Source organism: Phaseolus vulgaris, chromosome 2, assembly GCF_051622355.1.
Source record: "Phaseolus vulgaris cultivar YP4 chromosome 2, ASM5162235v1, whole genome shotgun sequence".
NCBI lineage: Eukaryota > Viridiplantae > Streptophyta > Magnoliopsida > Fabales > Fabaceae > Phaseolus > Phaseolus vulgaris.
The window spans coordinates 12,783,736-12,797,517 of NC_143499.1; the positions used below are offsets into that span (position 1 = coordinate 12,783,736).

A 13,782-nucleotide genomic window follows, 5' to 3' on the forward strand; every position below is an offset into this window, starting at 1 on the left:
TAGTTGATTGCTCTCACCACCAACAACAAAATGGTCCACTTCAATTTTTTTTACTTCAAATATAAAATCTTAGTAGATAATCTATAAATATTTTTATAAAAGTCTTTTATTACTTTATCTTGAGGTTTATTCAAAACCCAATTCACGTAAACTCTCAGTATAGAAAAAAATAATATTGATTGATTGTGTCTACGATCTATCTGCATACACCTACCTACTAAGGAGTCCATTAATTGGAAAAGTCTTTCTTGTAGACATGCATTTTGAAGTGATTGTTAGGTCACTTTTATAAATTATACAACCCATCAATGTTTACTATTTTTTCTATCTCTCTATATATTATATTATTTATTAAAATTAATTTTCTTTTTTCCTTTCTAGGTATTAATTAGAGTGCTCACCATTTTTTTTTAATTTTTTTTTTCACAAACAAAATTTGAACGTAATCAATATCATCAAAATGTGAGAATTAATTACACTCAACCCTAACAAAATTCAGATCACATATTATACCAATGCCAAAAATATAACAATATCTTTAAATAATTATTAAGAAATCATAATTAAAAATAACATAGCCACAATTTTGAAAATAAGCTAAAAATATTTTATAACGAGTGTCTCACAATCACTATAGTTTGTTATTATTTATGTAGAATTGTTTTCGTTTATGCTTTTAATGATAATTATTTATATAGTTATCTTCGTATTCCATTTAAACATAAATTATAGTATTTGTTGTAATTTTTTCGTTCGTGTTGTTCATTTTCTTCTTTGTTTTTATACATTATTTTTTTGTTTTTTTTTTCACAATTGTTCTTTTCCTTTCTCAATTGTGGAAATACCTACTTGGCTCAAGAAATCGTTTGTGCCTTTTTATCTTGTCTCTTTCCATTTTGACACTTTCGAGTCTCTCCATTCTCTTGTCCATGTTAGTTCTTTTTCCTCCTCTCATAAATTTGTTGATTATATGGTTGTAATATAGAGTTGTTTGATAAGGGAGGTGTTTTTCTTATATGATATTTGATGGATTTTTTTATTGGAGCAAAACGTGTTAGAGGGTAACAAAGATTACACTACACTACTAGAAAATAATTAAATAGAATTCAATTTTAAAGATAAAAAATATTAGTTGTTATATTGACTAAATTAGATACTAACTTAAAGGTTAAAAAAATGATTGGTATCTAAATTAGTTTCTATTATTAATAAATAGTTTCTAAATTGGTCTCTAATTAACTACCAATGTTTTAGCCACTAATTATTTAGATTCTAAAGTTGGTAGCTAAAACCTTGTTAGTTAATTAAATACTAATTTAGAAACTATTTATCAATAATGAAAACTAATTTAGATACCAATAATTTTTTAGTTTCTAAAATAATATGTAATTTAGTCAATACAGTTAGAATATATGGCTTTAAACTAGAGGAAGGGTGAATTGTTTAAAGAGGGTTTTCGCAAACTTTTAAGCCTTAAATGAAATTACTTTGAGAATACCTTGATTGAGAAATCAGTTTTTCAAAACACAAAGCTAAAAGCACAGCACCAGTAAAACAATCAGTTGTTTCGCATAAACAATCGGTTGTTTATACCAGTTTACAAAAACAAAACTGAATTTAAAGAGTTAGGGATAGAGAAAAAGCACACAGATGTTTATACTGGTTCACTCTAAACCCAAAGCTACATCCAATCTTCTCAGAAACCACTGAGGAATTCCACTAAGCAATCAAACCTAGATCACTTACACCACAACCAAGAAAGTGACCTTGATCCCCTCAAGACACACACTTCTCTTGGCCAACACACCAACACTAAGAATGCTGATCTTGATCCCCTCAAGAACACACAACACTTCTAAGCAAAACACACAAAAAAACTTGTTCAACAGAATACAAGGATTACACTTGTTACAGAAGAAAATCTGAAATCAATACAAGTAGAAATCCTATGTCACACTCTTTGATCAATCTCAATCTCTAAGCAATCTCAACTCTTTTAAAAAACTCAAAACTTGTGTTAAAATCTTATTACTCAAATCTGTTTTTCTGAATATATTCAAAGATATTGTTTGTTATCAAATCTTAACAAACTTATTCATTGCATTTAAAAGATTGGTCAAAGCATTAAAGACTGGAGTGTAAACAATTAAAACATTTAAAGCTCAGTCAAAGCTAAAACAGTTTTTATGTTATGGTACCAAAACAAACAATCGGTTGTTTCCTCGAATCAATCGGTTTTTTTGGTTTTAACAGTTCAACCATTTGAAAAACAGTTTTCAATCTTTTCTAAAAACATCTAAGTATAAAACAATCGGTTGTTTCGACAAAACAATCAGTTGTTTTTCACTTAGTTTGAAAAACACTTTTCTTTTAAAAGATTGAGAAGGCCTATGTTTTGGATTCAATCAAGAGTGGATTACATAACCAATCTACCCCAGATCCTATCTAGGACAACTCAGCAACAACAAGCACAGCCTAGCCTTCAACATCCTTCAAAGGGTTTGGATTCTTCAAAGCTTGAACACTACTTGGTTCAACAAATACAACTAATTATTTTTTTTGTCTAAAGTTTATTTCTATTTAATATTTTGTCTTGCATTGATTACTTTATATTTTGATACAATTATTTTGTGAGAATTAATTTTAAAGTATTCAATGTAATAAAAAAATTTAGTTTGCATGAAACCAAATTGGTTTTGCATATACATTGTTTGCTTCGTATACAAATAACACATTATAATCTATATTAATTCTTGTTTGTTATATATTTTGGAAGACCATGAGAGTGGGAACTCTTATATTTATAATTGTGGCATGTGATATTGTTTCTATTGATTTTTCTATTGAACATATGGGTATTGGATCTCACACTTCACAAATTGTATTGTTTATACTTTGAAAAGTTTATATTTCAGTGCTATATTGCTAAAATTTTGACTAATTTGTGTGCATCAAGTGACCTTAATTTCCTATTTGAGATTCAATACAAAGACTTGTGTGACTATATTGACAGTATCGGAATACTATTGAAGTGTTTTTGAAATATAAGAAATGTTGATCAAAATTTAAATATTAATCATTATAAAAATTGGATATTTTTTTAATGTGATATGATTACACCATTAATTAAAAAAATGATATTTACAGACATGGTGATAAAACTTAATAGCAATCACATACATAGATATGAATTGACGGTGGATTAATTTATCATACATAAGTAATGAGTACAAGTAAGGAATTGAATAATTTGTGCAATTTGTGAAACATAGTGGTGATAGTAATGATGATGAAGTATTGTGTGATTTTGTTGAATGAAAGAAGCATACATATTACGAAAATTTGATAGCACCTTCAATATGATAATTTTTTTTTTTAAATTACACAACATGAGCATAACATGGTGAATTGTTAGATTTGTCAAGCACGAATCCATTCGAGGAGGTTACTAATTCAACCATGGACGAATAATTAGAGAATATGATTTGAGATGTTGGAGTTGAATATTTTATATAGTATGAGTATAAAAATATGTCTAACAATACAAATACTCCATTATAACCTTGTCCGACCATGTTCAATTGGTTATCAACAGTATTTAGGTTAATAAATTTGAATGCAATCAATGATGCTTTAATAAAAGCTTCACATATTTACTTCACTCGTTAAAGGATATGCTTTTAATCGAAACTAGGAGACAAAATTTTTTTTTGATGGGTATGAAGTATAAAAAGATACATGCATTTCATGGTGATTGTATTATGTACAAAAAAAATATTTCAACGGTTAAAAAGGTGTTTCAAGTGAGGATTGTCACGTTACAAGGTCAAGGAACATGATCAAGACAATAATGAGAAAGTAACAAAGGATGATACCCATATGATTTTTTTTATCTTCTAATAATTCCAAGGGTTAAGTGTTTGTTTGCAAATTAAAATAACATTAAAAGTCTTAGATGACACATAAATGGAAGGAAATGAAACATATTGGTCTCTCATTCAATTTATCCTTTGTAATGAAATAACATTCACAATGAATTTCTCTATTTTGAAAATGAATACAATACTTAAGGCTTGGACTAGATACAATGAAATGAATATGCTTGGTAATTATGTACTAATCCTAGTTACTTGCAACTTACCTTTAGGGTTGTATATGAAACACAAATACATCTTGTTGTCTTTCATGATCTCTGATCTCTAAGTTAGTTAAAAAATTATATAGATGTTATCTTAGTCTGTTGATTAAAAATTTCATATTGTTGTGACATGAGGGGATTGATGAGTTTGATGGTTTGTCAATGAATCTTTTCAAATTCATGCAACATTATTTTGTACTATTAAGGACTTTCCCGCTTATGGAAACTTGTTAAGTTGGTGTCAATGGCATACATCATGTTTTGTTTGTGAATAAAACACATCATAAGAGTCGTTGAAGTATGGAAGAAAGACAATATATCTTCATAATCAAAGATTTCTATAAAGATTTCACCCATATAGTATATTGCAATAAAATTTTAATTGACACTAAGAGGATGAGATTTCTCTAACTTTGTTAACTAGCATTGGGATTTATGAAAAGGTAAAAGGCATAAATGTTACTTTTGAAAAAAAAAAAAAAGACAATTGTGACTAACATATGAAAGGAAATGTTCATTGTATTGTATTTAATCTCCCTACTAATCTAAGTTACATGGAAGACACTATATAAATGTAATGCATATGGAAAAAAAAGTATGTGATAGCTTAATTCAAACACTTTTTCACATCAAAAGAAAATCGATGAATGTATGAGAGGATTTGACACCAAGGGAAAGTAGAAAAACTTGCACATCTTTCCCCCAACATGTTTCACTTTGTCCAAAAATGGGAGAATTAGTTTCCACCAATGTCTTAAAGGTGTAAATGTACTACAATGATAATCTTCAAATGTTAAGAGTCTTATATTCTTGTAGGGTCTAAAATTAGTTGGTTTAAAGTCTCATGACTATCATATCTTGATGAAACAATTTCTGCTTACTATTTGTGGAATATTATCCAAAAATATGAGACATACTATAACTCGATTGTGTTAATTTTTTCAGAAATGGAACATAACATGTGATAAATGAGTAGAAACAATAAATTTGTATTTTATTACTAAAAAGAAAATAAATTAAACATGTGAAGAGAGAGAATAAAAATATATCTTAATTTTCTTTTCCAGTACATTTCATTAGTTTTTTTATTCTTTATTATATTTAATTTTATATTTTAATATTTATTAAAATTAAAATTAACTAAATTATAAACAAATGGAAATCTTTTTACTTTAATTCCCATGAATTCTTATTATATACATGCGCAAAATTTTAAAAGTTTGGCGAACAAGAAGACCAATGATCCCTACAATTCTCCTACTCTCCTCTAACTATCATGGCATGTTGAAATTCTACAATAATTTTAAATCATCATTAAGTTTCCTTTTCATTAATATTTTATATTAATGAAAGTTTAGAATAGTTGTTCAAAACTTACTTTAATTCATCAAGTATTTAAAATACATTGTATTTTGTATAAGAAAATATCTTAAATATTAAAAAATTATAATATATATATAATATACAGTGTGAAAAACATAAGAGTGTCAATATTATATACGAGTAAATTACATAAATTTTGTTGGTGTGAATTAATCTTAAATAATTTTTTTTCTTGTATAGACTGGGAAAGATATCTTCGTCTTTATCTTGTTGATCTAGTTTTCCTACTTGTTGATTTTTTCTCAAGCCTCGATCGAAGTGGGAGTACTTACAAAATATCACTAATACTCAAGTTAGTATTCGGTGATTGGAGTATTCAATGCTATAAAAAACGTAACTCTTACCTGGTGGTTTCAACCTATTTAGAGAGTTGAGTGGGGTACCTTTTGAAGTTAACCTGAATTAACACAACTCTCAAGGTGAACCATGGTTTAATATGATAATACATAATGATTTGATTATTTTAATCGGTTTTAATCATTCTTTATTATTTGTTGTTTTAGGTCCTGGATATGTGTTCGACGAGGTTTTTCGATATAATTTTACTACTAGAAAGTCATTAAATATTAATCAATTTTAGAGACAAAAAATAATTAGTTGTTATGTTAACTAAACTAGATACTATTTTAAAGACTAAAAAAATTGTTGGTATTTAAATTATTTTTTATTATTGATAAATAGTTTCTAAATTAGTATCTAATTAGCTACCTAGGTTTTAACTACCAATTATTTAGATTCTAAAGTTGGTGGATAAAATCTTGGTAGCTAACTAGATATCAATTTAAAAACTATTTATCAATAATAAAAACTAATTTATATATCAATAATTTTTTTAGTCTCTAAAATAGTATCTAATTTAGTCAATATAACAAGTAATTAATTTTGTCTCTAAAACTGATTTCTATTTAATGATTTTCTTGTAATATTTGGTCGTGTTGCTCTTAGTGTGGTTCGTCGAGATGACGTTGGTCAGGCATGATCTTAGTCAAGGTCGATGGTGTCGAATATTAATGGTTTCAACCATTTAGTAAACTAGCCCCTAGGCCTGATGGGATTGATTTTGAAAGTCTTAATTGTTTTTTAAAAAAATTACATTTTTCTTTGGTTGAATAATTTGGTTGATTGAGATATTCACAATCATCTCACCTAGACCCTCAGACTCAAGATCTTATACCGAAGAGTCTTAGAAGGGGTAGGCATAATTAGGGTTGTGATGCCTCCTCCTCTTTCATGATTCATGCTCGATGTGATTTTAACCATTAGTTTGAAAAGATATGACGGTTGGGAGGTGATGGGGTGCGTTGCATGGGTTCCCACACTTCCACTTCTATAAATAGAGGTGAGTCCTTAGTAGTAGGACCAATTGCATATTTTATTGATTCGATAGGTGTAGAGAGTTTGCATATATCTGAGACTAGTGATGTCTTCCTCTTTAAGTGTATCGACGTCTTCGAATGGGTGATCCTCAAGGAATTATGGTTAATCATTCATTATTGTAGGGGGGAGTTTGGCCTATGGGATAGTGGAATATCACGCAGATACTCTCAGTCGAGATAAGATCTTGCTATTGAGAAAGTCGAGAGTGATTTCCCTCTTCAGTTAGGCTATGAGTGGGTAGATACATGAATCACCCAATATTTTTTGAAATATCGGTGATCGTTAATGATATAGTCATATGCGTGAGCGGCCCCATGCTCAAAGGAGATGCATAAGTGGACATAGTTTCTCTTTAGTGATGTGTTGCAATTTTGACAATGTCTGTCATGGCTGGGAGGAACGTCATCTCAGTTCTTCTATATGTAGATGAGTTTACCATGGGTGTGTTGCGCATCCTTAATGTCGCCCCTATGCAAATGCATCCAAATTCACGGGCCTCGTTGCAAGTCTTTCAGTTGGTGTGCGAGATGTTCGACTTACATTCCTTTACTCAAGTATTCCTTCACTATTACAGTGCTTGGCCAATCATCTGGTTGGTTGGGTGTCCCTTGTGGGTCATCCAAGGTCATGTTTGTTTATCCATTATACCTCGTCCTATAAATTTTTTGATCGTTTAGTCTTTATACCTTAGGGAGAGGGAGTGAGTTGAAATATGTGGAAAACTAGTTCACTAATCTTCTAGTATTCCTCTTGTTGAATTTCTGTGAATTCCCAATGATGTTAGAGATCAGGTAACGAGTTCTTGTTGGCGTCTTATCCAATAGTGCTCCTCTACTTGCTCCATCAATAACATTTCTCTCCTTTGGTAAAAAAAAAACCTTTATAACAGTATTGAATTATCAATTGTTCATTTATTTGATGATTTGGGAACATAGCATATATCTTGTTGAACCTTTCCAAATATTCATATAGGTTCCCATTCAGTTGTCTTATACCACTCATTTCTTTTCTGATAGATGTTGTCCTTGAAGCTAAAAAGAATTTGTCAAAAAAAAAGTATTTTTATTTCAGCCCACATGATTATTGGGCTTGACTGTAAATAAAGTCAATCTTTCGCTATGTCATTCAACAAAAATGAAAATTCCTTCATCTTCACCAGATCCTCAGATACATCAGGTGGTTTCATGGTTGATCGTACTACTTGAAATTTCTTGAGATGTTTGTGAGGGTCTTCTCCAACTAGGCCATGTAATTTTGGAAGCAAATGTATTAATCATGATTGGAGTTCATGGTTAAAATTTCCCTCATGCATGATTGGCACCTGAATGCATAATGGTTGATAGCCAACATCTTGGTTAGCAAGCTCTTTCAAGGTTCTTTCTCTGATCACTACCATTGATTCTGGTTCAAGGTGTTCAGAATCAGAGCTTGAAGAAGTAGTATACAAAATTAGATGGCAATCCTCTATTAATTTGTTCAATCTTTTGTAGGTCCTTTCAATATTATGGTTTAAGGGGTATAATATATTTTGTCTATTTCTAGTCATATACCTCATTCACATTGTTCAATCAGTACTTTGTGACATAATTGTTTGGAAAAACAAATATCAAGTAAAGTGTAGGGTAATTATTTATGAAAAAAAAAATCAAATTAAAACAATTTTTTTCACGCAAAGATTTTCAGTTGATACTTTATCTCCCCGACAACAACGACTCTATTTTGATAATTGTTCCGTCGCGTTCAGTTTTTCAAAATAGACATATTAAGTTTTCCCCTAATGTAATATAGGGTCAACCTAGGTCGAATCTCAGAGAAAATATGTTAATTGAAATCCATTGTTTAATATTATGTTTTTAACAAATTAAAAGGGGGGAAATTTGATTTAAATTGCATAATTTAAAGGAAAGTAAAATGCAATATAAAGTGTACACTAGACCATCTAAGAAGACAATTGTCTCATAGTCCATTTAATGACATCGAAAATGTAAATAACTTGAAAGTAAATGGTAAAACATAAATTTAAAGCAAAATTCAGATTATGAATTGGTGGCGTAAACGCAATGAACAGAAACTGAAATTGCGGTTAAGAAAATTCTATCTAAATATTTAGTAAATGTTAAAACGTAAAGAAATGTAAAGTCATAAATGAAATCAAAAGTAAGCTTGATTTTAAACAAAAAAAAATGTAACACAAAATAAAATTTGTAATAGGCTTGGAAACTTAAAACACAGAAAGATAAGTTGAAGAAAAAGTAAATTGCATAAATGTAGAATCTATAAACGTAAAACACGGCATGATGAATTGTAAACTAAGAACGTTTTAGAATGTATTGAAAATGAAAGGGAAATTTAAGCTTCATAAGTAAATGATAGAAATGTAAACAAACATGAATTGAACAAAAAAGCAGTAAAGCAAAACAAAACTCATTTCAGTCATAAAAAATAAGGATCAGAACCATGGTTCAATGTTTTTCTACTTCAAATACAAGGGACCCAAATTTAGATTCCTTGAAAATGAAGAAACATAAAACCATTCAGCTCAAATGTCCTTAAAACTCATTTTCAATCGAAAACATAATTTTGTAAAGATTTTTTAAGAGAAAAATGCTAAAACAGAACATCGTCTGACATGATGTTTGAATCACTGAAACTCATTTTCATAATTGAATTCATTTTGAAAGAAGAACTAAGAAAATGCAAGAATGAAAGAGAAGAAGAAATGCGAATGAAGAAGAACTTGAATAGATTTCTTAGAACTTAAAACGTCAAAAACATAAACCTAAAAAACAAGCGCAGCAACTAACTAAGTATCTTGTATAAAGTAACTAAGTATTTCTATTTATATAGTTTCTACATTGGGATGGATTTTAGCTTTGACAATTAATGAACCTCAATTCTCTCTTATATCCTAACTAACTTCTGCAACTTTCTCTTTTCAAACATTGTTGACTGTCTACTTTCCTATTTACAAGGAAATGTTGACCTTTTAAAGTCCGTTTTTTTTAGTTTTTCATCTTTTTACACCCAATTTTCAAGTCTTCCTTCTTTATTATCTTCTTTCATGATTTGTAGTTTAATTCCATCTCCAAATCACCTCTTCAAAAGGTTGAAACCATTACATTAGATGAATCAAGAAAAATATAAGCTAAAAATGTCAGTTTTAAAACGTTTTTGTATTTTTTTTAGAAAATACAAATATAATATAAAAACATAAAATAAGAAAAAAAAATGCAATTAGTCTAAAAGGTTTCTTCTCAAGATATCAGTTGGAGTAGGAATACTTGCAAAATGTTTCCAGCACTCAATTAATATTCAGTGAAATATTTAATGCTATCAAAAACGTAAATTTTACTTAATAATATCAACTTATTTATAAAAGATAAGTTGAAGTAGGATTATAATAACATAACTCTCAAAATTAACTTTATTAGTTTAATGTAACAATACAAATTAATTAATAGTTTTAATCATTTTTTAATTATTTATCGTTGTAATTCCCCAATATGTATTCGAAGAAGTTATTTTTAAATATTTTGATTTTGTTGTTGCTCACTTATTCCGCCAAGATAATTTTGGTCAAACATTATCATAGTCACATCAATAATCTTACATATTAATGATTTCGATCATGTATATTAATGAATTTTTTAAAGTGCGCAACAAACCATCTATTTGACTGTTAATAATGTGTAAAGAATATTATATCTATGAAATGACTCGACTAAAACGGAGATTTGATTAAGAGGAAACGCGTGAAAATGTTTTAAAGCAACTTAGAGAATATATAAAAAAAAATTGGATAAAATTTAGCTTCAGTGCTACTAGCTTGTACGTGTTAGTAGTACTTTAACCATATCAAAATATACGCTTTATTTATTTCATATCAAAGAGGTAAAATGTGATTATTAGTTTATTCAAGGATTTAGGTGAATTAACAATGTGGTTATTAAAAAACCATTTACAAAACTTTAAACAAAATGAAATACTTAAAAGTAAACTAAAAGTAGCATGAAACAGAAAGGGTAATTAAGACACTAAATTATTTTGTATATAATAAATACATAGGTATATTTTGTTTTTGTTGACAATAATAATACGAAGAAATTTGATGTAATATTTATAATTTTTGGATTACTTAATTTTTTTATTGCATCACTTAATTTATTACGTGTTTTATTTTGTTTTTGTCTGGGTGTGGGAAAGAGTATTTATGGATAATTTTCCTTTCCAGATTTGCAGGGTGTCCATAAATATTATGGGAAATATATTAAATGCTAAACGATGGTAGCACACACGTTTAGGGTCGTGCTTACCGAGGCAAGCCAAACATAGCACAGTAATGGACGGTCCTGATTGATGGATTGTGTCTCCCCAACGAAACAGCACCACCAATACCAGGACGACACCAATCAACGTCCATAATAATTTCTAGTGCCAAACACCCCCCCTTTGGTTTCCCACCGTAGAGTATTAGCAAGTAATAGTAGTAAGTAACCCTAGTAGTAACTTTAGTGTACGGCAGCGCCTACCACAAACACAAACACCAACACCAACACCAACACCACACTTTCAACACTTAAACCCTACCAAAGCAAAACTCTCTATATATCACCCAAACCTCCCTATGTCTCTTTCTTTCTCTCCATCACAAACACAAACACAAACTCAACACCCTCTCATCTTTCAAACCTTTTATTTCTTCACCTTATATCATCATATCCATTAATCTTACACACACACATATATATTGTTAGCCATATTTATTGCATGGACTGTTGAGATGTCTCGCACGTGCTCACAGTGCGGGAACAACGGCCACAACTCACGGACATGCACCGACGGTGGTGCTGCTGTTTCCGGCGCCGCGTCTCCCCGGGAAAACGGCTTCATGCTGTTTGGCGTCCGAGTCACCGAAGGAATTTCCTCCTTCAGGAAGAGCGCTAGCATGAACAACCTCTCTCAGTACGACGCCGAATCCAACGCCGCCGATGCCGGCTACGCCTCCGACGACGTCGTTCACGCCTCCGGCCGCACGCGCGAGCGCAAGCGAGGTAATTAGTTAACAGATTGACAATCATTAACGGATTGTTTAATTGTTCTGATAACTACTTGGCGCTTTTTGGCTTGAGAGACTAGTTAATTGATCGATTGAGTTTTTGGATTGGTTTACGAAGGTGTTCCTTGGACGGAGGAAGAGCACAGACTGTTCCTGCTAGGTTTGCACAAAGTCGGAAAAGGAGATTGGAGAGGAATTTCAAGAAACTTCGTCAAAACTCGCACGCCAACTCAGGTCGCTAGTCACGCTCAGAAGTACTTCCTCCGTCGCCACAACCAGAACCGCCGCCGCCGGAGATCTAGCCTCTTCGACATCACTACCGATACGGTACTTTCAATTTCATTTTCTTCTTTTGCACAATAATGATTTTTTTCCCTAAATTTTGTCACTAAATTTTATTGGTCTAGAATTAATGACAAATTATGTCATTAGATTTTATTACTAATTTATTTTAAATTAAACTACTCAATTGACAATTTTTAAAAACGATCATAAACTAACTCCAATTTAAATCATTAATTAAAAACAAATTTGAGATTCAATTAAATATTTTTAAAATTTGAGAGTAATTAATTAATTTTACCTTTAATTTAGAGAGTAATAAAAATAGGAAATTACATTTTTGCTAATAGGTCTAATTTTAATAGATTTTTATTTTGGAATTTCAGGTGATGGAATCTTCTACAATAATGGAAGAAGAACAAGAAACGGCGGCGGCGCCTATCCGCGCAACATATCCGCCGTCGCATTATGGCGGTTTCCCTGGCGCAGGTTTTCCGATGGGTCTATCTCCAGTTGTCTTGCCGGCGAGCGGTGAGAGGCTAGCCAAGCCGATCAGGCCGACCCCGATTTTGCCGGTGCCACCGTCTTCGAAGATGGCTAGTTTGAACTTGAAAGAGAAAGCTTCTCCGACAAAACTCATAGAGCCTTTACCGTTGTCGTTGAATCTGCCACCGCCGACGCCTCGGTCACACGAACAGTCGCCGACGAATAGTGACCACTCGTCGCCGTCGTCATCTTCATCGGCTTTTCAGGCGATTTCTGCAGGGAAGTTCGGCGGTGGTGGGGACAGTATCATCAGCGTTGCTTGAAATGAAGGAAACCTAAAAATATTAGCGTCATTAAGTTAATATTAATTAAGTACGGTCGTGGATAATTTGGGTATGTAAATTAATTTTACAAAAATTGTTCATGTATCCATTAGGGGGAAATTGAAGATATGTGTTGGAGATTTATTGATTACGAAAAATATCGGTAGTAGGAAGGGGATATTTGAATTAATGAGTACGATCATAATTATGATTTGAAAAAAAAAAAACCAGAGTATGGTTAGGTTATATATATATATATATATATATTGGTAATTAGGCATTTAAATTGCTGGTTTGAATTGAATGTACAGGTTTATAAATGAATTAGATAGATGGGTTGTCATATTCTCCAGCTGTCGGGGGATTCTTGTTTCTATTTGTATGGGGGAGTGTGACATTGAAATGATAGGGCACCGGGTACTCTTTATATGCTATTGCTCTCTCTCTATTGCACTGCCATTGGGGTCATTAAAATATCACTACTACCTTAGACAAAGGAATATATATGCTCACCTTTCAATTCTTAACCACATGACACTCATTCATCTTCTTTTACTATTTTTTACTACTTTCTTTCTCTTTGCCTTCCTCTCTTGAGTCACTATTTTTGCTAACTCCCCAATTCCACTTTTAATTACACCCTATGTTTAGCCCTGGGAATCCAACGGAAGAATTACTGCCACAAAAAGCTGTTGCTAAAATAGGAGATGATGTTGTAATATAATGGGAAAAAGAGA

At 31.0% G+C, this 13,782-nt stretch overlaps 1 protein-coding gene across 1 annotated transcript; it reads left to right on the forward strand.

Annotated features, from left to right (window-relative positions):
- The first annotated feature begins 11,135 nt into the window (after positions 1–11,135).
- Positions 11,136–13,572, forward strand: LOC137810696 (myb-like transcription factor family protein). Its single transcript, XM_068612095.2, has 3 exons — positions 11,136–11,949; positions 12,073–12,281; positions 12,623–13,572. Exons 1-3 carry the CDS (start codon positions 11,679–11,681, stop codon positions 13,043–13,045), a joined length of 903 nt encoding a protein of 300 aa, XP_068468196.1. The 5' UTR covers positions 11,136–11,678; the 3' UTR covers positions 13,046–13,572.
- The last annotated feature ends 210 nt before the right edge of the window (positions 13,573–13,782 follow it).